Source organism: Fukomys damarensis, unplaced genomic scaffold (genome assembly GCF_012274545.1).
Source record: "Fukomys damarensis isolate Sample0158 unplaced genomic scaffold, DMR_v1.0_HiC HiC_scaffold_20, whole genome shotgun sequence".
Classification (NCBI taxonomy): Eukaryota; Metazoa; Chordata; class Mammalia; order Rodentia; family Bathyergidae; genus Fukomys; species Fukomys damarensis.
In genome coordinates this window covers 42723586-42750248 of record NW_022900932.1, presented here as the reverse complement: position 1 = coordinate 42750248, position 26663 = coordinate 42723586, and the positions used below count along the sequence as shown (strand labels likewise).

The 26663-nt window shown below is 33.3% G+C and overlaps 1 protein-coding gene across 1 annotated transcript in view; it reads left to right on the top strand.

Moving 5' to 3' along the window:
* Positions 1-26663, top strand: part of LOC104867658 (protein FRA10AC1) — a 31613-nt gene that overhangs the window by 4227 nt on the left and 723 nt on the right. Inside the window, exons 4-14 of the mRNA XM_033766659.1 lie at positions 128-223; positions 357-402; positions 3382-3458; positions 4866-4949; positions 5527-5611; positions 7712-7757; positions 10133-10246; positions 11434-11476; positions 12968-13083; positions 20116-20154; positions 24595-24673. Of these exons, the coding sequence (XP_033622550.1) occupies positions 128-223; positions 357-402; positions 3382-3458; positions 4866-4949; positions 5527-5611; positions 7712-7757; positions 10133-10246; positions 11434-11476; positions 12968-13083; positions 20116-20154; positions 24595-24673 (825 nt within the window). The remainder of the gene's footprint in view (positions 1-127; positions 224-356; positions 403-3381; positions 3459-4865; positions 4950-5526; positions 5612-7711; positions 7758-10132; positions 10247-11433; positions 11477-12967; positions 13084-20115; positions 20155-24594; positions 24674-26663) is intronic.

Below are 26663 nucleotides of genomic sequence, written 5' to 3'. Positions count from 1 at the left end.
GGGCTGGAGATGTAGCTCAGTGCCTGCCTAGTTCTTTAAAACACACTCAATTATGAAAATATAAAGAGTTAGGAAACAACCTTTAAGAAAAATTAATTCTTAATCATTTTTCTTTTTAATATACCAGGAAAATTGAAGACGATGTATTGCTCAAAAAGCCATTTCAGAAAGAAAAACATGGAAAGGTGGCCAATAAACAAGTTGCAGCAGAATTGCTGGATAGGTATGATATTTTGATGTAAATTACTTTCTTTGATTTAAGATGTTTTATAAACTCAGAGACTAGAGGGCTTGAGTATATGAATTAAAATATAGATATTTGAATGTGCTTAAAAGATAAACTTTTTTTTAAACAGGGAAGAAGCAAAAAATAGAAGGTTTCATCTCATAGCTATGGATGCTGTATCCTTTTTTATATTTCTACATATTTTAAAATCTACTTTGTTATCCTACTTTATATTTTTAGCATAAAATCTTATACATTAAAGTATAATTTCTTTTACCAATACATAGTAAAGATTTAGAGACAAAAATAGTAAAACATATTACTAGTATTCTATACATAAGCCATTAAGTCGATGAACGTGGAAGTATTTTTTCCAACTTGTTTTTGTCAAGTTTTCATCATTTTCCTCTTGTGTACTTCTCTTAATCTTTAATCTCGTAATTTATTTTCATTTACCTGGATCTTGGCTACATAGATTCTCTGTAAAATTGGTATTTAATATTAGATCTGTTTAGAGACTGTCCCTAGGCCTGCTTTGGCTTAAATTCTCAGGTATAACTAGAAGCAGTTTATATTCTGATTCCTTATTGAAGCCATATCTCAACTTGATTTTTCAAGAAGACACTGACTTTTGACACTAGCTACTATACTGGCCATCCATATTGCTGCTGGTAAAATGAGAATGAAAGGGCAAGCAAGACCTGATGTATTTCTGAGTATTTATTGCTATGGTCAGGATCGAGAATAGACAGTATCAATTTAATCTCCTAGCAGCAGTCATCGGTTTCTTTTTTTTCCCTTAAGTGTATTGGTACCTTTTAGGGGTACATTATGATCACATTCAGCATTGGGAATTTGTACCTGTACATGACAGACCTTGGTTCTTGTTTTTTCCCCATTCCCCTGCCCTCTCTTCCACTCCTCCACCCCTCCCTGTTTACAAAAATTTTGTTTCTGTTTTTCCTTCTTTTTCACCTGTTTCATTTTGCTATTCTAATTCTTTTAAGTTATAGAAGTACCACTATGTTCGTAATTACTCCTTTTTTGTTAACTTAGTAGCTTAGCTTGCCCATGTATATCATCTGCCACTTATTTCTTTAGCATTTGAAATCTAGTCTGCTTCTCTGACACCACTGGGGCACTGGGGCATTTAGTTACAGCGCGGTAAGCATGAAAGTCTAGGCATTGTTTTTCTGAGGTAGGGGACCACAGTGTTTTTTATGGAGTATTTGACTGGAGCAGAATAATTGTGTCAAAGTTACCGGTATCCTTAGGCTGGATGTTGGTTATTTGGTTAGAGAGAACAGGCTTTTGTTGAAGCTGTGTTAGTCTATACTCACTACCATTTCCAGGTTGCCAATTTCATCTCCTGTTCTGAGGTCCCTGTCTGGTATACCTACTTCTTTCCAAGTTCTTGGATCTTTTTGTACTTGTTTATATATAACGTCCAAGGTTATTAGTTGTTACTGTGAAAAATAAGGAGACATGTATCTTGATTTGTTCCATCAGTCACCTTTGTTTGGACATAAAAAAATTATATTGGAACACAGCTATGCTTACTCATTTACGTGTTGTCTGTGGTTGCATTCATGCTGAAATGATACCACTGTGAACATTTGCAAGAGACCATATGACCTACAGAGTCTGCTGTGTTTCCTGTCTGGGCCTTTACAGAAAAATTCTGCTGACCTTGCTCTAGTTGGATAAGTGACTTACCATGGTCTGTTAGTGGTAGTCAAGAGCCAGAAGCCAGATCTCTGAATATCTGGTGCTTTTTGCTCTTTCTTTCTCCTCTCTTTCTTCTTCCCCACCCTTTTCTCTCTCAGTGTTATTCTGATTATTTCTATTAGAATACTTTGTGATCAATTAAATCACTATATATTTGAGTGTGAGTGTGTGTGTTACTGAGGACAGAACAACCTGGGGCACTTTATCACTAAGCTACATTCCCATCCCTTTAAAAATGTTTTTATTTTAAAATTTTGACAGGATCTCACTAAGTTGCCTAGATTGGACTTGTTATGGTTTAGATCTAAAATTCAGCCCAAAAAGTCTTGTGTTGGCAGTGGGACCAGGTTGGCAGTGGCAGGTCACTGGGGATGTGACCTTGAAGGATGTATTCTTGTCCTGTCTCCTCCCTTCTTTCTCTGCTTCTTAGCTGCCATGGATTGAGAATCTTTCCTTCTCAGTGCCCTTCTACCATAATGCTTCTACTGTGGAGCTAGCCATCCATGGACCTAATCCTCGAAAACCAGGAGCCAAAGTAAACCTCTCCTTCTGTCGTTGCATATGTGTGTGTATTGTATCCCAGTGATGGGAAGGTAATACGCTGGCTTGAACTTTTGACCCTTTTGCCATAGCCTCCTGTATTTGGAATTACAGTTATGAATCACCATTTCCACCTATGTATCTTTACTACAATAGGATATAGTCATAAACGGAGTTACAAAAGCTGACGTTAGCTCTGTTGTATGCACGCTCAGCTCTAGAGTTTAGCGCTGAGCTTTCTAAAACAAGTAAAGCATATATTTTATCACACTGTATTGAAAATAAATATGCATGGATTCTTTTAAGTATTAAAAGAAAATATAAAAAATGACATCTGATTTCTTATGTTTGCTTTTTTCAAAAGCGTAATGTTAGGATTTAATATTATAAAAGTATATTTTCTATTAAGAGGCTTCATCTTTACTGAAATGGCAAAGTTATATTTTAAAATAATAAAAGATAAATCCTATTCCTTACCTTTAATTTTAGAAGTCATAATTTCTTTTTCTTACTTTGATTGTTAGAGTGAATGATGGTGTGAAGTTGTTTGCGGGTCAGCAGTAGAATAGGAAGCTTTCTTTCTCCCCTAATGTGATGTATTTTATCACAAGAGTAATATGTGGTTGAAAAATATTCCAAACATTACATTTCACTTAATATGTTTGAAAAAGTGTTCAATAGAAAGTGGAAGCCCTTCTGCTCTACAGTCTTTACTCTTAGAAATTTAATATATATCCTCCTAGATTTTTGAATGTATAAGCACGTGTAGTATATACTTGGATATTTGGAAAAGCTGAAATAAACTCATACTATGCTTTTATCTTACTCAGTAATATAACACCAAACAACTTCTAAGCAAATAAAATCCTTAATGTCTTGCATTTCAGTATCAAAGGCATACAAAGTTTGTAAATGACTATATTTTATACTATGGTGGCAAAAAAGAAGACTTCAGGCGTTTGGGGTAAGTGTCATGAAGTTTACATAGAATGAAAGGGGGAAGTGTAGATAACTTTTAAGACCTACAGCTACTGTGTCTTTGGATATTGTCACTGTTCTGCTGCTTTGTGTTCCAGTTTCCTTCATATCATAAGGTGGAGAGACCATCCACAGTCTGTAGCTATGCATATCATCATAAATCTCATTTCTTTGACAATAGGCCACAGGCAGCCTCCTCACCTGCTGAGCTAGGTATGATCTTGGCAATAACAGGATATGTGAGTAGTACTCACATGTCTTATTGGCAGGGATCTTTGAAACAATGATATTTTTAGATCTTAATATTTAGGATTGCCCCCCTTTTTTTGGTACTGGGAATCAAACTCAGGACCTTGTACTTACAAGGCAGGTGCGGTGCCGCTGAGCTAAATCCCTGACCCTAGGATTGCATTTTTTTTTTTTGCCCTACCTTCAACCCCCCCTCCCCATTTACAAACAGTTTATTTCCATTTTTTCATTTTCTCATATTTTTTTCTTTTCCCTTGTTCCCTTTCCCCCACCCTTCCCACTTTCCCTACACCTTTAGCCCTTTTCTTCCTATTTCACACTATTAATTATCCCATTAGGATCCTGTGTACTATTATAGTTTTTCACACCAGAGAGACTATTCGGTATTTACACATGTGTGACTTATTTATTTCACTTAAGAGTATATCCTCAATATGTATCCATTTTTGTATTTTAAAGGGAGGACAAACAAAAGCTCACTCCAGAATTTTCTACACATAAAAGTCTTCTCTGCATTTAGGGCTCTTCTATTTGAGCTTTTTTTAAAATCTTACATGGATTTCTTTATTTTACTTAATTTTCTGAGTTGATAGGGCTCTATAAAACTTTAGTACTATCTCAGCTTTCCAAATTTATCTCCCCTATCAATTTAGCTTTTGTACCTCAGCAGTCATTTATTCTACCCCCAAACTATATCTTGACAGTTAATCTTCTTCAGCACTTTTCCTCCCTTGCTCAGTTTTCCTAGGAAACTAGTAAAATTCAGAAACTCTCTGTGTTTTTAAAAATTAAATCTCAGTAGAGTGATATTACTCTCTTTTATTAGATTCTGAAACTTACTTAGTGCTTTATTCATGTTTCTAATCTTAGCTTTGGTAACTTCGCATCCTTTGTGTAATTGAAACCCCTGCTAGGGATGGATGGATTCTTTTATACATTTGCTTCTGTAGCAGAACTTTTTATGATTACCTTCTGAAAATATTTAAACATTTTTGTAAATATGGGCACATAAATGTATTCATACATAAAACTATTAGTTTTCTGTATTTTTCAAGTTTTCAAAAAAAATCTCATAGCATTACTTAACCTCCTAAATTTGATTAATTTTGATTTCATATTAAATTTAACTTGTTTAAATTTCCAGGGAAAATGACAAGACAGACTTAGATGTTATACGAGAAAATCATAGATTCCTATGGAATGAAGAAGATGAAATGGAGATGACTTGGTAATTGTAGCTATCACGAGTTATAATGCATCAGATGTTTTAGTCCTATCTTTCTTGTTCTGTGTTTTCTTATTTGTCACTTATCCAAGGCATTCAGCCCATTCATAGGACAGTTCTGAATTGACATAAAACCATGCTTAGGATTCTTGTTTGGTTAATTTGATCATTTTTGGCAGTTTAAAGTAACTTCTCATGGTTTGACTGTGTCTTTAAAAAATAACTAGTTTATGACATTGTATATTGTAATATGGTATTATATACTTCTTTTAAATTTTTTTACATCTGGCAAAGTGAATATCTGAAAATGATTTTAAAAATCTAAGATACAAAAGTTAAAAAATGAATAATTCAACTTCTCATCTCTAACTCAGTCCTTTCCCTCCCTAAGAGAACCATTATTAATAGTTAATATATAGATATTTGGTGCACATTTAAGTATTTGGTGCACATTTAAGTAATAGATATTTTAAAACATTAATATTTATATAATAGAAGTTATTTATCTGACATCACTTCCAGGTAACAAACTGTGGTTGGATTTCTAAGCATAATAATACTTATTTTTTTATGGATATAGGGAGAAAAGACTTGCAAAGAAATACTATGATAAATTATTCAAGGAATATTGCATAGCAGATCTCAGTAGATACAAAGAAAATAAGGTATGGCCTGTACAATTTATAAAAGGAAATTCCTATTCAAGTACAGTATTAATTTTTATTATGCTTTCATGATCCGTGTTATTCTTTTAAAGATGCTAATTCTAGCCTGAGTTTTCCTCCACCTAAAATGTACCATTTTGATCATTTTACTTGGGCAGCCAGGGAATTTCCAAAAGACCTATAGAACTTATAAAGAGCAAGGGTGTTTTTTATGTGAGCTGAAGCATGAAAAGTCTAAAATTAAACACAAGTGGCTACTGGATCCTGTTCATCCTGACTGAGGTCTAGAGCCTGTAATGATTATAATGAATGGTTTAACATTGCATAACAATATCACGTTTCACAGATGATGTTTGAAATTGATAGACATTTTTTAGTAGATTATATTTATAGAGAAGCAGGTGCACATCTGTTACATAACATAAACTATTCTAGTAAAATTAACTTTTCAACCAGTACTAATTAATAATGGCAGGTTTCTAGTATCACTTTATATCTTACTTTAGTTAATATTAAAGGTATTTTTATCTCTAGTTCAGACTTCAAGTTTGTAGCTAAGAAGGTCATCGAAGAATAGATAGTGTCAGTTGGAAAGGTGAGAAGAGGTAATGTTGCATAAATGATATATGTTATGGGTAGTTTATGTTTGTAGTATAGTAGAAAACACAACCTATTTAAAAAGCCATATTAAATCCATGTCATAAGGGCCTGGGGATTTAGCTCAGTGGTGCCATGCTCGCATGTGCAAGATCCTGAATTCAATCCCTGGTACTCGGGAGGAAAAAAATTTATATCATAAGGATTTCTTTTTTATTTAAATAGTTGGTATAATTTTCTCAGTAGTACCTTTTATATGTGTGTTGCCTCTCAATTCTTTATGGACAATAATAATATTCATTTTTGTATAAGTGTTTACAAACTCACGCATTTGCTGTCTCTCAAAGTGTCAGCTGCTTGTGCACTCTAGAACACAGCTTTTATCGCTCTGCCACCTAGTTACCATATCTAATCCAGAAAGCACCACAACAGTTGGGAGTTACTTGAAGTTACTACATTGCAAATCAAATATCAAATACTATCTTTATAGGAATATGGAACAGAGCAGCTTTCTCAGCCCTCACTCATTTATGGTTTATTCTTCAGTGTTTATTGAAACTGGACTGGATAATCTAGATTAATGCATGGTGACTCTTCAGAAAAAGCTGCAGTCTTCTAGCTGAGAGAAAAAAGTACACAAATAAAAATTAATATTTGAATTTTTCCATTAAAAACACCCACTCTGCTGTTGTAAAGGCATATCTGCATAAAGGGTTGTGGTAGTTTCAATAAAACTTTATTTAAAAAACAGGAAACAGGCCTGTGTGCCATTGTTTGTTAAACTCACATGTACAGTTTGCTAGTCCCTATACTGAATGCTTTGTATGTATTACCACATGTAAACCTCTTCACCCAAAGAAGTAGATACTCATTTTCTATTCTACAGATGAGGAAAGTGAGGTATAAAGAGATTAAATAACTTTCCCAATATTATAAAGCTATTAAGTGGTGGAGCTAAAACAAACCTATATAATCTGACTCCAGGTGCTGTACTTCTTTTCATTATAATGTACTGGCTCTTTGCTGTACCATAATCTCTTTTTCTTGTCAGTACCATCAAACAGGATTATGTTAGTTTTCAACGTAGATATCTTGCAGCCTGGCATTTATAACTTTTAGGGCATTTTAAAAGTGAAAGAAAGTTGTTCTTAATAGACAGATTCATAGTTATTCAGTTATATTGTCAGGTATCTATAATAAACATGATGAGAATTCGGTTTATTTTCTTTTAGGACAGTAAATGTCATTATGGTTGACACCATATTTAGATTTATTTATTATTTAAATTTAATGTTTTATGCCAGGCATGGTAGTACATCCCTGTAATCCTAGCACCTCAGGAGGCTCAGGCAGGAGGATCACCACAAGTTCAAGCCCACCTTGGGCTACATAGTGAGTTCAAGGCCAGCCTGAACTACATTGCAAGACTTTGTCTCAAAAAAACAAAACAAAAGGTTTACTTTTAAATTTACTTTGGCATGAATGTAAATTTTTTCTTCTTAGTTTGGATTTAGGTGGCGAGTAGAAAAAGAAGTAATTTCAGGAAAAGGTAACTTTTAAAAATTTCACTTTTACATAGGAAACAGCTCATTTTGTTACATTGAATCTAAGATGGTAAGATTATTCCTCCCTATTATGTATACAATAAATCATTGTCTATAAAAGTAAAATTAGGAAAGGTGTTTTTGTGGTATGCTATTAGCAAAGATGAGGATACTTTAATGATTACCACTTTTAGAACATTCAGTGGAGGATATGTAGAAACTGTTTAAAGATTTAGCCAAGAACGGTGGGACTTCCCTGTAATCCCAGCACTCCAGGAGGCTAATGCAGAAGGGTCATAAATTCAAGCCCAGTTTGAACAATTTAGCAACTTAGTGAGACCCTATCTCAAAATAAAAAAATTGCTGGGGATGTAGCTCAGTGAGAAGGCCCTGTGTTCAGTCTCTAATACCTTGGTGTAAGGTGTTTAATAACAAGAAATAAAAGAATGCTTGATTCTTTCAATTTCTGTAGTAGGTTTTAGAATAATAAATTGATATTACTGTATTTGAGCAAAATCCATATTAAAAGTAGAAATAATCACTTTGAATCTAATAGAATTTTTGTACAGGCTGGTTCACATTTTAGGGAATATCTGAGACTGAGCCCACATGTTTAGTCTAGTAGCAAAGACCAGACATTTGGTTGGCAGTCAGTAAATGCTTCTTCTATGCATTGATGTTATTATCTATTCTTAAAGTTTTTCTGAAAATCATACCTTTATACTGTCTGTCCTATAGAATTAGTTCTTTATAGAACAGTTGCATCTTAAATGATATTTCTGAAAATAGTGGCAGTTAAGAATAATTTTAAACTTTTAAATCTAAACTAAACTGAAAATAAGCATTACGTTTTTAAATGACTAAACATGTGTTTTATAAATTGGATATTCTTTATGTTAGGTGTGAAATTAGATATGCCAAAACCCCCAAAATTATGCAGTAGTATTTTTTTCTTTTAGTAGTAAAAGATCACTTCAGAGGAGAAGGGAAAGAACTAATTTAAAGCTTTTAAATTTTAGCTTTTCTTAGGATTACATTTCAGTTTGTAGTTATTTAAAATAATGAGAGGTCCTGAAATGTCTCACAATTTTAAAAATTTTGTTCTTTTGTTGAATTGGGTTTTCAGGCAAATGTATAGCACTCCTTTTTCCAAAATTAGTAAATGTTCTCTAGATTCATATAACTGGGAAGGAGAAAGAAGGTTTGTTGCCATTTTGCTCATTAAAACTTGTTTATGTTTTACAGCCAAACCAAATAAGTAGATTAAATAAAGTATTCATTTGGCATAAGTAAAAAGAGATTGATTTAGTAGAAATCAGCAGTTTGGATAATAATGTTCTAAATTCCTTTTAGTAATTTCTTAGCATTTTTATAAAAATGAATTAACTAGTTTCAAATTTGCTCCTGATGGTGCAGATGATTGTAAGCTATTGTTTTTGAGTTTGTACAAGTAAAATTTTGATTTTGACTTTTTATGTCAAAGTTAATAATTGTTGAAGGGTTTCTTCTTTTTTTTTCCCTCTTGTATCATCAGTCTTAGTCCTTTCGCTGGAGGTTTTAATATATAGTAGACATAATGATGTCATGTTAACATTAAAAACAAGTGATTCTAGGGCCGGGGATTTAGCTCAGCAGTTCGGTAGCCTGCAGCAGTTCGGTAGCCTGCCTTGCAAGCGCAAGGGGGGGGAGGGGACAAAAACAAGTGATTCTAAAACTTCACAGTATCAAGTTTGATTATTTATTGTACTTTATTACATAGTGTTAGAATTTTGTGTTCTTGGTGCCCCTTTATACTAGTTCTTTTAAATTGGTGCCATTATATTAAGACTTAAAATATTAATTTTAGTGTTACAATTAAATATTAAAAGGACTTACCTAGGTATAAGTGCATGTACTTTGGAAAATGCATTTCTTTTTTTTTCTTTCTTTCTTTTTTATTTTTTTTTTGTGGTACCGGGGATCGAACTTGGGTCCTTGTGTTTGTGGTGCAGGCCACTGAACCACTGAGCTAAATCCCTGGCTCTGGAAAATGCATTTCTTATTTCAGGGTTTTGATGCATAGACTCAATACTCTTATTTTCCAATGTGTAAAATTTCTTAGCAGGGAGTCACTAAAACTCTGTATCTAAATATAAACAGTGAATTTATCAAGCAAAATTTATAACATTTTTTGGTAATAATTCGGCTCTTTGCTTTGATATTTGTATAGGTATTCATTGAACATTTTGTAATTGTTGTGGTTGGTTGGTTATTTGTTAATACTACTGACTTTATATAGCTAGGATTTTATGTATTTTAAAAGTAAAATTTAGAGCTAATAGCAGGCCATATTGATAAATACTGTCAACTACAATAGCTAATATTCCTTTCCTTTTTGCAGGTCAGTTTTTTTGTGGAAATAAATGTTGTGATACAGAAGAAGGCTTAAAGAGTTGGGAAGTTAATTTTGGTTATATTGAGCATGGTGAAAAAAGAAATGCACTTGTTAAATTAAGTAAGTTGACTTTAGGGGAGATAAGATTGATTTTGTCCAAGTTTATCTGATTTAGAATTGAAAATGTATGGACCATTTAAAACTCAATATAAAAAAAGTTAGCATATTTTCCTGATAGTTCCCTTACAGCTTTCCAAAGATTTTTTTGAACCTGAAGTTTTTATATATTCATAGCATTATAGTGACATTTTGGTAACAGAATTCTAATGTTAAATGTAAGCTAGTAATTGGAGAATGAAGATCTTTTCCCATGAACTTGAGTGTGTTCTAAGTGCCATGTCAAAGAGGCAAAGTCTCAGAAAAAGCAATGTGTAATATCATATTGCTGAATTTTCTAGCCATAATGTTGGGGCTATGGATAACAAAAAGTCTACTCTCTTTGGAAGAGAGTAAAGAAAAATTTTAGGAAATTATAACTGTTCTCATTGTCAGTCTTAACAACTGAGAGATGTACTCTATATCAGTTTGTTTTACTATGTGTTGTATAGAATCTGTCCTATTATTTTTTAAAGTTAGTCTTCATTTGTCAGCTGCTCTTATTCCTCATCAAGTAAATGGTCTTCAGAATTCTCTGGGTCTTAAGTAAATGTACTTTCAGAGTTTATGCCATTTCTTATAGAAGTTACCAGTTTACTCACATGGTATCAATCAGACTGGTTCTTCCTGCAAGTGCTTATTGGGAAAAGGTCAGCCAGAGTAGGTGGATTAAAGCAGAAGAAGAGACAACAGTCATGGAACTACTGTATTTCAAAAACCCTATCCCTTAGAGAGTCTTTAGAGCACTTTAGAGGACGTGACTATATCCAAATTATTCTTACTGTTATATAATGCATATTATTACATAGTATTATTAGATATCTTTGATTTAACATGTTAATGTTCACATCAAATAGAACAGTTAATGAATTGACGTCATTTTTAAAGTGATGTATGTTAAAATGTTTTCAATTCCTCAAGCATTCTATATTTTATTATATATGTATTATACATGTACTTTTTTTTTCCTTTTTTTTTTTTGAGGCAGTATCTTGTTATGTAGTTCAGGCTGGCCTTGAACTTGCTGTGATTTTTTTCCCTTCTTATGGTAAGAGAAAACAAAGAAAATGAAGATTTATGATGTTAAAAGTCTAGTTGCAGCACAGTTATTTAAATTCAGCAATTTAATGGTATCCTTTTTTTCTTTTTAGGGTTATGCCCAGAATGTTCTTTTAAATTAAATTTTCACCACAGGTAAGAATGTCTTTTATTTATTATTTATTTATTTAGATGTCAGGAATTGAACTTGGGTCCTTGTGAGGCAGGCAGTGGAACCACTGAGCCAAAGCCCCAGCCTAAGAATGTCTTTTTTTTTTTTTTTTTTTTTTTTTTTTTTTTTACCACAAAACCCCCCCAAAAAAATTTTTTTTTTTTTTTTTTTTTTTTTTTTTTTGGTACCAGGGATTGAACTCGGGCCCTTGTGCTTGTAAGGCAGACACCGGAACCACTGAGCTAAATCCCGACCCTCAAGAATTTCTTTTAAAATGCCACTTTTTAATGTTTAGTAATCTTTGGACATAGTCATTTACCTGCACTGGGTTTCTCAGGGATAGTCGCTGGCATTAATAATTTAAAAAAATCTGTATGACTTTCCATTATTATACTAGTCAAATTTCATGTCCTGAATAACAATTGAAAGGCTTAACAATGAGATTCTAGGACTTGATAAAATGTATTCATAAACATTTAAAAATCAATTTTATTTTAAGTGTGCCTATCTAGTGTTATAGCTGTAAAGAATAAATACTAAAACTGGGCATGGTGGTGTGTGCTTATAATCCCAGCTACTCAGGAGACTGATCCAGGAGGATTGTGAATTTGAAATCAGCTTGGGCAACTTAGCATGATTGTGTCTCAAAGTAAAGATTTACAAAAGGGCTTGGAGTATAGCTGAGTGGTTTTTACCTTGATATTTGAAGTTCATTTCCAAATTGAAATGATTTTGATACAAGAGACAAAAATGGTTACTGCTATGAATAGTATTACAGCATTTTGTATAGGTATCTTAAATAGGAAGTTCTGTTAATTTTTTTTTAAGTAATCCTATCATCTCTCTCTCTATCCTCCTTACCAGTCACAATTTCAGTATCATCACTTTTTCTTATTTCTTAAAGTTAATTGCTTTCCAACTGTGATGCTGACCAGCTTAGCTGGCCAGAAAGAGATAAAACTACAACAGTAAGAGGATATGTTCTACAACTGACTGATGAATTATCTGACATCTTTCATCTTCATTCCATTATACTTTTATTGTATTCCTGTATTTTTAAGAGAATTTCCTATTATTAGTGGTTTAATGTTTTTATAGCAGTTTCTTATTGTTTTATGTTTTTCAGTGTGTAGATGGATATGAATTATGTAAAAGAAAATGAGATTTGTTTTTATAATTTTTAAAAAATAACTCGATAGAACATAGAAAGGGTTGAGTAAAACTGATTACATTTACTGTGTGTATATAGAACTTATAAAAATTGTTTGTCTCACATTTTAGGCTTCATTGTTTTCCAAAATTATCTTACTAACCTAAAATAGTTACAGATTCATTTAAGATTCCTTATTATATAAGTTACACTTAAAAAACTAAATGCTTTAACTGATTCAATTTTTTTGTTCATTAGTTTTTTTTTTTTTTTTTGAAAGGTCAGTTGAAAAATTAACCTTAATTTTGTATTGCTTAATGTAAAGGAGAAAAGAAATCAAATCAGACAAAAGAAAAGCCAAAATCAAAAAAGACTATGAAAAGTCATCACATAAAAAATCCGTATTATCTCCAGAAGAAGTTTCCAAGAAGAAAAATAAAGGTAAAGGATATTAAGATACAGTATCTACTCACATTTCTGAATGTGAAATATAATCTGCCATGTCTCAAATGTAGAACTCAATTGCTGAATGTATTTAGAATTTTGTTTTATAGCAATGGAAACTGGTTGAGAATTTAGATATGCATTTATAAGTGATTTGCAAGTGTTTTAATAACTGGGTTGGTGTTGATTCATTTTTGGCAGATAGCATATTATTGTATAATATTGTGAAGAGTGGTATAATTCCTAGCTTTGTTCAAAATTTGTTATTCTGGACAGAGTACCATGTACTTTGGACTAATGAGAATATTTGGCCTCTGTACCAGTCAAGCACATTGTGGAGAATCAAATAAGAAAGCAAAAGGCACTTTGAACATTGCAAAACAGTTTTATGGTCATAAGAAAGTATAAAATTATAGTGCTATGATTTGTATTATAATGGTCTGTGTGGATTTTTTTCCATTAACTTAATGAGTTTTTTGAAAAGAGAGACACTGATGTATAACCGAGTCCTTAGAACCTAGCATGGTTCTGTACATGTATGCTAAGTAAATGATTATCAAGTTCAAATATGCCAGTCAGCTGCTTACTTTTTCCTCAGCAGTTCTCAGTCTCTCTAAGTCTCATGTTCTGTTTTTTAATATAGATTTTAAAAATCTGTACTTGTTTGTGATACATAAGAATACATTCATTGTGGGGAGTTGGTACACATACATATGGTATCTTAGTTCTTTTTTCTTCCCCTTCTCCTCTCTTCTCTCTTCCTCCATCTCTAGATCTCCTTTCTATCTACAGAAGGTCTACTTTGTTTCCTACCTATGTCTTTTATTTTGCTCTTTAAGTTATTTGTACTTTGGGTTTCTCATATAATAGAAACCATGCAATATTAAACTCTATCTGATTTATTACACTTAGCATTATGGTCTCAAGGTGCATATGTTTTTCTTACAAATAACTCAAATCCGGCCAGGGATTTAGCTCAGTGGTTTGGTGGCTTGCCTTGCAAGCGCAAGGACCCAAGTTAAGTCCCCGGTACCAAAAAAAAAAAAACACCCAAAAAACAAATAACTCAAATTTATCCTCTTTATGACTGAGAAGAGCTCCACTGTGTATATATACCACATCTTTTGAATCATCTCTTGGTGGACATACAGGCCATTTCCATGATTTAGTTACTGTGAATTGTGCTGCTATAAACATGAATATGCATGTATCACTGTAATGTGATATCATTAACTCTTTTAGGCAGATACCCAGAAAAGGTATAGCTGGGTTGAATGAAATTTCTATTTTTACTTTTTGTGACTCTCTCTACTGATTTCCATAGTGATTGTATTAGTTTACACTCCCACCAACAATGTGAAAGGGTTCCTTTGCCAGTGTTTGCTTTTTTGAGTTTATGACAATAACCACTCTCTCAGGACTAAGATGGAATTTCATTGGTATACATTTCTCTATGCCAGAGATGCCAGGCATTTTTTCCATGTACTTAGTCGCCATTTGTGCTTCTTTTGAGAGCTCCTTTCGTTGAATTTTTGGAATTTTAATTATGATATATTGTGGAGAAGTTCTTTTGTGGTCATGGCAATTTGGGGTTGTGCACGCATCTTGTATTAAATTAAATTCTTTCACTAGATTTGGAAAGTGTTTTGCTATGATTTCAGTGAATTTTTTTATACCTTTTGATTATCTTCTAATTTTTCTTTTATTTCTTTAAGCCTGATTTTTTTGAGCCATCCAGCAGCTGCTGGACCCAGCTTTCATGCTGTCTTTTGTCATTTGTAGGTTATCATTGACTTTTTGATATTAATACATCCACCTTATCTTCAGTTCCTTATATTGGTTGAATCTACTAACCATGCTTTCTGTTTAATTTTTTGTATCTGTATTTCTGCTTGCTGTCTTCTCATAATTTTTAATTCTATACCAAACTATTTTATATTGTCTTAAATGAGTTTGTTTCTTCTTTAAGCAGTTTATTAGTACAATCTGTTTTAATAAAATCCTCTTTAAGCTTGCAAAACATCTTATGAAATTGCTTAATGTTTTTTCTTTGAGCCTTTCAAATATTTTGACTATTTGGTTTTTGACTTCTCTGCCTATAACTTTTCAGCTGATCATGAGATCGGCTTTTGAGGAGCTGAGAGTTTTTGGAAGCATCCTGTTACTTTGCTTTCTCCTATTTCTGTTGTTCATGTTCTATAGGTTGAAGATCAGTTAGGGTATAAACACGGTCTCTATAATGGAAGTCTCTGTAGCTAGAAACTGTCTCTGTGGTGTGTCCTTATGTTTGGTTATGTTTTAGTGTTCATACCCTTCTTCAACCTATGCAGTACAGTCTTTGAGGTTCTTGTTGGTGTCACCAGCCCCAACCAGAGAAGAGAAAAGAATCCACAGTAATAGCGATGACACAAAGACAGAGTAGATGTTAGCATACAGTAAAAACTTAAGAGCAACAGCTGTTCCACCTCTGGCAACAGCAAAAAACTCTTATGAAAACCAGTAAAAGCTACAATAGGAAAGAGATCTGCAATAATAAAATGGACACAAAGACAAATTGAATACTGACATGTAGTCAATATCTACTACATACAATAACTACATTACCATGACCAATAGAAAAGACTCCAACAATAATACCTTTTAGTCATAAATATCAAAAAATTAATAATGCTCAATTTTTTTTTCTCATTGAGTTTCTTGGTACTTTTTAGGTATACAGTACAGTTACATTCATCATTGGGATCTTGTACCTTTACATGACAGGTCTTGGTTCTCAATTTTTCCCCTTACCCCTGCCTTCCCTTCAACCCCCCTCCCTTCCCTATTTACAAACACTTTATTTCCATTTTTCGTTTTCTCATATTTTTTTATTTTCCCTACCCTTCCCACTTCCCCTACACCTTCAGCCCTTTTCTTCCTATTTCACATGTCAATTATACCATTTGGATCTTATTTATGATTATAATTTTTCACACCAGAGAAACTATTTGGTATTTACACATGTGTGTCTTACTTATTTCACTTAAGAGTATGGTCTCAATATGCATCCATTTTCCTATGAATACTCTAGTTTCTCATAATAATGCTTAATTGTAATAACAATGGAGAGGAGGGAAAAGGGAAAAATGAAAGTAAAATTTGAAAAGGAAGGTGAGCAGGAGGAGAGAAAAGTGAGATAAAGAATCCAACTAAAGAAGAAGAGTTCATAGAATTAGATACAAATAGCATACAGAAGAAAAAAATACAGAAAAGAATAAACAAAGGGCAAAAGAAAGAAAAAGAAAAAAAATTCCCCCCAAAACAAAGAGAAGTAAGTCCAAAAACTTCCTGTGGTTTGGGTGAATGGTTTCTTTCTAGAAATCAGTAGTGGAATCCACTGGGTATGAGTGAGGGATAACAGATCACAACTAGGGCCTATTTTGTTTCCATATTCGCTTTTTGTGGGTTGTATATTCATTATCTTCAGTTTCTCCAGTTTCTCTATGGTTTCTAGTTTTCCAGTTAGCTTTTTCTTGTTTTGTGGAGCTGTTCCCTTTCTTTTCACTAGTTGTTTTTCAGATATCTAGATTTCAGGTCCTGGAGAGATTGTGATATGCTACTGGCCTTTTACTCTGTTATTTTCTTTTCTGAGCCTCATTTTGTTCATGTGTAAAATGGTCATGGTAGTAGTAACTCTCAGAATTATTCAGAGGTTGAAATGAGATATTCATAAGCAGTTTGCATAGTACATTTCTCATAATTAGCTATTCTGCCTGTTGCTTCCATTTGCTTTTTCATCCCATAATAAAGTAGAGTCAAATTGGCTATAACTTATAGTGAATCAGATTTAAAACTTGGTAGGTAATGCGACATTGACTTAGATTCAAGCCGATGTTAATATAATATTTGGACAGAAGAGGGCTCCCTTGCTCCAGCTATGAAAATCATTATTTGTGTTGCATTCACATGAATTTTTCTTCTTTATATTATAACAAGTTATTATGTAGATAGAGTTCAAACAAATTGAAATATATAGTATTACCAAGGTTTTAGACTTAAAAAATTGATAGATAAGAGTATTTGTTATTCTGTTGCTTATCGAGAGTTAGCATTTCAGGCGGAGCATCTTTTTGTCTCCGTCATAATCAGGTTCTATAATCATGTTCCAAAGTAAATTTTAACTGATAAATGTGAACATCTCATTTGAGTTTTAGAATTTTTTATACTGATATGCTAATAAAATATTTAATGTACAATTTGAGAATTTTCTTGCATTCATTCTTGCATTATATAATACAGTTGCATTTGTATCATACTTTTACCATGGTTATATGATACTATTGATGTTAGCATAACCATGATAGCATTTATATCTATTATTATGGTACCATACCACCACATAATCCAAATTAGAGAAGAGTAAATCTCTACTTTGTAAAGAAATGTTTAGTACTTTCAAAACAGAATTTTAGGTGGCTAGATACTCAGCATCAGGGATGAGATTTGACTTTAAAGATTATATATGTGCATGTAATCTTCCTTTGTTTTTTTGTTTCTTCCTTTTGTGGTATTTGAGAACCCAGGGGTACTTTATCACTGAACTATATCCCAAGTGTTTTCTATTTTTTTTCTTTGAGACGGACTCATTAAGTTGCCTAGGCTGTTCTTGAATTTAGAATCCTGCCTTAGTTTTCTGAGTAGCTGAGATTACTGGTATCAGTCCAAGTTTGTGGCCAGTTTGTGCAATTTAGTGAAACATTGTCTCAAAATAAAATTTTTAAAAGGGCGGAGTTCAGTGATAGAGTGCTTGCCTAGCAAGATCTTTGGTTTAATCTCTGTATTGTTTAAAAAAAAGAGAGAGAAAGAAAAATTACTAAATTTAGGAAAACAATGTAAAACTTTTTAGTATATCTTATCTGAGATCAGGTGGAACTGACTTAATCTTAATGTGATTCTTTCTGTTAGATTGCCTGAATCTAGCCCAAAATTATATAGTAATGAGTAAATGCTTAACATTCCTACATTATTGGGCTGGTGGTACTTCTCAACTAAACTTAGTATCTTGATTTTATTCTTTCTGGCTTCTCCTCAGCTTCATTTGCCAGCTGTCCCTCCTTATTTTACATGTAGGTGTTAGAGTTCCTTAGAACTCTTACCTGGATGTCTTTTTTTTTCCTCCCCATGTAGTCCCATCTACTCTTAGGTTTTTAGGTTGCCATTATTGAAAATGTTAAATAAATGAACAGATGGGGGTTAGATGGTTGTTAGATGGATGACCAAATGAACAGAAAGGAAAAAAATAAGACAAATCAATAGCTTCCCTTAAGGACCTGTCTTGGCAGAAAGTTCAAAATCTTACCCTTCTCACCATCATCCTTTTCCCAAAGCCCGCTTCTTTCTTCAGGGGTTATTTTATCTCAGTTCCTCAGATAGGCCCTTCATGTCACCCTCCCTCCTACTTCCCCAAACAAGATTAGATCCTTATTACACATTCTAATAGCACCCTACACTTCTCCCTTAGAAATACATAAAACTTTGAAATAATTTATTTTTTGTATAGGAAGAGACTTCGTGATTCGTTTAACTTATCTCCAATTCCTAACAAAGTATTTCCTCCACAAAGGAGACACTGAGGTGAGTGAGTGAGTTCAACCAGTTATTCAGAGTTGAAAGGAACTTTAGAGATGAGTCCTAGAATAATGACTTAAAGGATGTTCTGTAATTTTACTTTTCAAAGTACAGTCCTCTGGCCAGAGCCACAGATTGTCATCAGTTGGGAACTTGTTTGAAAAATACATTAGACCCACCCCTTCCTAGACTGGCAGGTTCCAAGGATGATTCAAACACACAATAAAGTTTGTGAGAAGCCCTGCTATTTACCATGTGGTTGTTCTGCTTTTGCTTTGGTACTACAAGGGAAAAGGAGCCCAGTGCTATCCAGAATAATCCTTTATGTTTTCAGGTAGTTGTTCTTGCTGGCAGATTTCTCTTAACATTTAGCCCAAACTTCGAGATCCCTCACTTTGGTTCTAATTTTGTTCATCAGCTTCCAGAGTAAACCCAATCTACTTATTTTTAGCTGTAGACCTTTGAGTATTTGGAAGCAGGGGTTCTGTCCATCATATTAGAAGACAGCAAGAAAGAACATTTCTTGTGTGCTTAACCTATTCTTCTTGTATTAATTTTGACCTTTAAAGGGCCATTGAGTTTGGCTCATGAGACCTCCTATCTGGGAATATTAGAACTGTTTTTCTCCATTTGTTGCCTTTCTTTTTTTACTTATTAGCCTTCAGAACCTTCAGAAACATTACCCTGAGGTCTTATTGAAGGAGACTCTGTATAGTGGTGATTTTCAAAAATTTACACTAATATATCTTGGTGCTTTTCTCTATTTCCCTTAGCCATTGTAGAATTGAAAATTTGTGTTTTATGACATAATTATATGTCTTCTTATCATCTGTAAATAACTGGAAAAGGTCATATTGTCACCTATACGTGACCCTGGGAAAAATAATGTGGAAAATGAATATTAGTAAACTGCTGTCATATGTTGGTCATCTCAAGTAAAAAAAATTATTGCTTAAAGCTGGCTGTGGTGGCACACACCTGTAGTCTCAACACTTGGAAGTTTGAGGCAGAAGGATCGCTGTGAGTTTGAGGGCAGCCTGGGCCACATAGTTCAAAGCGAGTCTGAACTACAGAGTGAGGCCCTGTCTCAAAAAAACAAACAGAAAAAGAAGTTATTGCTTATGTTGTAATCTGAGAGTTGTTTTGTTTTGTTTTTTTGTCAATATGAGCTTTTTATAGGCCCCATTTTTTAAGTTTTGTGCTACCTATTCCAGGCTATAGGAAAGCCTAAGATACGATTCTTCCCTAAAAAGAACTAACATTTTAATTGCAGAGATACGACTGAGGAACCTGAAAATTTGGAAAGCAGTGAGATGCTTATCTGTAAACAAACTAGACCATTGGGAAGAATTATGCTTGTAGCTACTACTGTCAAACCACCTCAAGATAATACTTAATAAAAGAATGCTCTTTCCCTTTCAGGCCATTCATCTTCAAAGAAATCAGAAGATTCTGTAAATAGTAAGTATCAAGTGTTTTTTTTTTGAGATTCAAGGTATTTGTAATTTGTATTTCTTATGAATCATTTCTCAATCTGATGTGAATTACTTGTGTTTTTGTACCTCATGAGAAGAATCCTAGAAAGAATGCCAAAAGTGAATATCTATTCCCCAAGAACAATGGAAAATTTTTTATTTTAATTATAGAGAGCATTACAATTAAGTGTATTTTTTATAGTAAATATAATTGAAACACATTTTACTTTCACATTATAAATGGTGAAGAAAGAAATACAGGGGTAAGGTTGGAATGGAAAATGAATGGGGTTGGGTTAAGATTTAAGGGAGGTTGCTTATATTGCATGATAGTTTGGTGATTTTGATTGAATGGAGTATATGGTTTGTGCATGGAAAGGAGGATCTTGACAGCTGGTTGCTGCTGGTTAGTATTTTAAGTAGACCTAGAGTTTTCACCAGTTTGAATCAAAACAGATTGGATTTCACTGAAAACAGGAGTATCTCGATTTATGAATTTAATTTCTTTAATGATTTGGGGGAAGATGGCTGTGTTTGTGTTTGTGTAGGGAAGGTAACTATGACCTGATACAGAGTTTGGGAAGGGAAACAAAATTTTGCCAGACGCTTCTCTTTGTAAACAGAGGCATTTGTGAACCGAAGTATTACTGTATTTGCTATAAATTCTATTTTTCTCCTTCAGTATTACAAAAAGAATTCATGATAACTTTTAAAGTACATATGAGACTTTTAAGGTAAAAATCAGAATAATGGCAAAATAAGGTAGAATAACCATATAAAGCTAAAGTAAAATTAACACAGACACGTCAAAAAGTTTGCATGATGGTAAAGATATATCACAGATTTGTCATTGTGGTGACAAATAGGTTTGTTCTATTGTAACTTCCTGTGAGCCAGACCAAATAGCAATGCCATGAGTAGAATGATTCACAGTACCTGTAGGGTAACAGAGAACTCAGGATTCAGCTTTTTCCTGACAGATTTGAAAGAAGAGCCTCCTGTGGGTTTATGAAGGGTTGTCCGTTTGTGGTGACTTATAGGCACCATGCTATTACATTAGATCTCCTGAGAACTAGAGAATTTATTGATGGCAGAGTTTGGATTAAACACGTTTATAATTCCAAAATCTGTGCCCTGTACCATCTACTATGCCTTAGAAAAGGAAATGAAGGTCCACTCTTTATGCCCTAATTTCGTCAGGTACATTAAATAGATCCACATTAAATGATTTGATCCATCAGAGTCTCATTTCTGTTATAAAGTGGATATAAAGAGACTTACTTTGTTGGATTGTTAGTTATCAGACTTATGAGAAAATGCATACTCAGAAAGTATGTGCCTGACACAAAGGAAGTCCTTGATAATCTATAGCTATCATTGTTACATCACAGAAAAAGAGCAAACATTAAACAGATTCTGTATTTGTTGTATGGAATTCATCAGATTTAAGTCTGTGAACATCTTATCTATCCATTTTTTGTGATCATTGGAGACATTTGCCATCTTTTCAATGAGTGAGTTTTTAGGTATCATATAATATCCACAAAAACCAAGATGATAGACCTGCTTTCATTATTTAAAGCATGAAGAGAAAATTATACGCAGTTTTAGGCACCATCCTATAAAGGGAACACTGAAGAATTAATTGAAGGAAGCCAAGAAGAAAACAACCAAATTATTTTTTTGGGGGGGTACTAGGGATTGAACTTGGGACCTTGCGCTCGCAAAGCAGGCGGCAGAACCACTGAGCTAAATCCCTGGCCCCCAACCAAATTCTTAAAGATCAATTAAAACAGTGTCATAGGAGTGTTGGCTGAACTGCCAGTGTTTAGTTTAGAGAAAAGTGAAAGGATGAGAGAAGAGGTGAGGAGGTAGACCTAGAAACTGTTGATATTTGGAAGACTGCTACTATGCAAAAGAGTTATTTTTGGTGCCTAAGGCTGGCAGACCCAGAATCTATGAATAAAAATTGCACAGAAACAGATGTTCAATTTAAGGAAAAATTGGTCACTTAGAACTATCTAATAAAAGGAAAGGAGGAATGGGCTCCTTCAGTGTGTGCAAGCACAGATCAGACAACTACTTGTTATTGAAGATGTTGCAATGAGAGATTCATTCTTCAGATAAGGGCTGGACTAAGGGACTTCCAAGTTTCTCTTCTAACTCAAGAGAACTAGTGACTTAAATTCTGATCCCCATTTGCCAATAATTACTGCAGAGATCTGACTGTGGTGCTTGCTGTAAGAGCCTCATTTGGCACTGGCTATTTTTCCTGTTATTTCCTTAGCAGTGCCCCTCCCACCTCTGGAGTGTATAGCAATGATTTGTAGTGACTGCCACCCTCAGACAACCAGGTGGTGTTTTTTTTTTTTTGTGGTACCGGGGATCAAACTCGGGTCCTTGCGCTTGGAGGCAGGCCACCAAACCACTGAGCTAAATCCCCGGCCGAACCAGGTGTTTTAGAGTCAGGATTTTAAGGGAACTTAAAGGTCATTTAGTCTAGTCTTTTTTTTTCCTTTTCTTTTGGTACTGGGGTTTGAACTTGGGACCTTCTGCTTGCCATGCAGGCAGCGGCACCACTGAGCTAAATCCCCTCCCAATTTCCATTTTTGTTAAAATTAGTGTCACAACAGATGAATTTAAGACCAAAGTTCAGACACACACATTGATTCAGAGATCAAGGTCCAGCAGGTGAAAGACTAGAAGCACCAGGGCAAATCAACACTTATTTTTGTGTTATGCTGAACTAAAGGACATGCTGTACCGACAGGCCAAATTTGTGTTGAAGTAAAAATTTCAATATTAACTCTTAGAATTATCTTTTTTAATATAGATGTCTTTAATTTATTCTTCTTTTTGGTTATACAACAGATAAGTAAGTTAAAATTTTTGTAGAAAGCATATTTATGTTAGGACCAGTACCTCAGGAAAAGCTCTTTTTTAGACATATGGTTATTATTGGAGAGGAATTATTTACTAATGTAATTACTTTGTGGAATATGGTTTCATTACCTAATAATATATTTTCCAGTATTTAATATTTTTAGTTGACTAATACAGTTCATTTGAAACATGTCTGTTTTTAAACTTTCAAGATGGAAGTATTTTTGTTATTTTTACTAATTTTAAAGTTAATCCATCCTCATTTTTTTGGTAGAGGCAATTTGGAAATGTTTAAAAATAGAAAGCAAAAGTCTACAAGGCTCCCAGGTAATACAGTCACTCTTAAATGATTAGTCCTTATAATCCTGTGGTGCGTTATATAAATTTACATGCATAAAACATATAAAATATTTTAACATAAATTGGATTATACTGGGCAAACTTTCTGTTGTTTTTGTTATTATTATTATTATTATTATTATTGTTAAGTACCAGGGATTGAACTCTGGTCCTTGTGCTTGCGAGGCAGGAGGTGGAACCACTAAGCTAAACTCCCAGCCCCTTTTTGTAACTTTTAAAAATTTTGATATGGCATGGACACTTTTCCCCTGGAAATACCTATAGATGGGTTAAGGTTTTTAAAAGACAGTTGTGCATAATATTCATTTACTCAGTCCTTCATCACTGATTAGTGGGAAATTTGGTTGTTTTCTTTTGTGAGTATACAGTCTGCATCTTTGTACATATATATATCTGAGATACTTATTTAAGTAAATAATGAAATTCTTAAATCAGCATTGCTGGTCACAGCACCTATACCTTAAACTTATCTATAGTGCCAAATTTTCCGCAAGAAAAAGTGTTATAGAATTTTTTCTTTAAACAGTGTATGAGAATGGCTGTTTCATCAGTGAAACAGACTTTTTCTACTTACTGTAATAAATATCAGTTTGACAAAATGTCTGACATGTTTTTATAATTTGATTAGTCTTAACAGAATAGCTCAGTTCTTGAAGTACTGGTCCTAACATAAATATACTATCAGAAATCTTAACTTACATGTCTGTTGTATGACCAAGAAAAAGAATAACAAATTAAGGAAAACTGTATTGCAGGAGATTATTCCCTTATAAGAATTAATATTGGAATTGCTACATTAAGTTAGCTTAGACAAGTTTTTCATGAGACATTAAATTCATGTTTTTTTGCTGAGACAGATATTTCTCCAATTATTTATTTTTAAAAGAATTTATTATATTTGGAAGAGTGAATTAAATTTCCAGAAAACTATAAAAATTGAAGCTGAATTGAGGTTAAGTCCAAAGTTAATTGCATTGGTGAGCAAAATGTTTTTTTGTATTTTTTGTTCATTTTTTTTTTTTTTTTTTTTTTTCTTTTTTTTTTTTTTTTTTTTTTGGTACCGGGGATCAAACTCAGGTCCTTGAGCTTGTGAGGCAGGCCACCAAACTGCTGAGCTAAATCCCCAGCCCAAAATGTATTTTAAATATAACACATTATTTACAATTTTCCTTTAAATGAGCAGAAATCTCTGATGAGGAAGAAAGTGCTTCAGAGTCTGAGCTTTGGAAAGGTCCACTACCAGAAACAGATGAAAAATCACAGTAAGTGCTACTACTAAGAGAAAAAATAGACCCTTTTAATCAGTTTACATAGCTGTGACCACAGTGCTTCTTGATAACAATTAATGAAAAATTTAACATCATGAGTGTCTCTTTAATGCTAAGGACTACCTTAGCAAAGTTTATGGTAAGATGAGAGTTTATTTGCAGCTATTATTTGTTGCCATAAACAGCTAATGTGTCCAGCTTCCTTGGGGTGAATAAGTCTTTCGTGAGTTCACCTTAACAAATCTTTCATCAGTTCACCTTAACAAATGACCTTCAGAGAGGGCTCTTTACTAGCTTGCTGGACAGTCTGTTCCATCATAACTGTGATTATCATAAACCCATATTGAGGAGCCCCTTGAACATTAATACAGATGTGTAAATGTCCTTGCTCCACCTTAGGGCCGGAAACACCTATAAATCAGTGCACTACTATGATTTGGAAGAGGAAATATTCTCTGGGTATGGACTGAAATGTTATCAATGCTTGCCATATACTAGATGTTTACCCTTTGAACCTTATCTGTTGAAAGGGGATAAAATACCTACCACAAAGGGGATAAAATGCCTACCATTTATTATGAAGATTAAGTGAAATGAAGAAGGTAAATCATGTGATACCATACCTACAAATAAAATAAGTACCCAGTACATTTTAATCGTATTTTGTGAGTCTGTAATTGTATTGGTTCATAATAAACAGAGACCTGTTGAATCAATTATGATTTTTTAAAATTAAACTGCTTATAAGATATTTTGGTAATTATATGGTATGTTCTCAGTGCAGTAGAACCAGGTATTTTATAGTCTTTTTTAACAAAGATTACTATTTTTAATTCTTTTTTGTGATTCTAGCCTTTTATTCTAGCCAAATAAAAAATTCCCCAAAGTTTACTTATTATAGATAACATTATTTTAAAAGCTGTTGCTAGGGCTGGGGATTTAGCTCAGTGGTTCCACTGCCTGCCTCTAAAGCACAAGGTCCTTAGTTTGATTCCTGGTACCTAAATAAATAAATAAATAAAATAATACACAAGCCACTGCAAGGACTCAGCAACATACCTAACAATAAAGATAATAATCACGCAGTATTATAATAAAGATTATAAACAAAAATTACTCAAAATGTTGTAGCAGTGATGTTACAATGTTGTAATAGTGTAATAGTATTGTTATCAAATTTAAACTACTAACTCCCACTCATTTACTGAGCACTTCCCCTTGAAAAGCTGACTGAGAATGACAGAAGTCTTAGACTCAACTTATCTTTTTAGGCAGTAAAGATACATGAGTAAATCCTGTGAAAGATTTTCATAGTACAAAAATCTATGTGACATTAAGTCTCTATAGAGATTCTACTGATTTCATTAATGCATGTTCTTACTACTGTTTTTAAAATCCTAGTGCATTTTGCTCTCATGTTAGTGAAAAAGTAGCATATGGATAATATCAAGTTGTAGATGGCTCCTTAATGTATTTGATTTTGTAATTTTTTCTTTAAATTTGAACATAATTACTTTGTGTTCATAGTTATTTAAAAGAAGTGATAGAGTAAGGAGATTGGTAGGCTATTTTTATTATCCATCTTAATTTTCTATTCCCAGAACTAAAATCACTGTGTATTCATTTAATCCTTTCAACAGTTCTATGAGGGAATGTAAATTATCTTTTAATAGCTAAGGAAACTGAGTATAGAGAGTGACTTGCTCACACAGCTAGTAAGTGACAGAGCTTGGCTTTACACTCTCTAACTTAAAACCTTGTGTTATTTCCAATCTCATGCTGGCTTCCAGCACCAACACTTATTTAATACTTTACACTTTTCACAAGTATTTTGATATAATCTAATTCATATCTTCTTTCAGAATTCTAGTCTTTAAAACATTCACTGCTAAAATGTGCAATAAATTTACTGTTTTCAGAATAATAAGATACTAAAGCCTAAGCGGATTTTCCCTATCCTAGGAGTAAGACTTGTGTTTTTTGC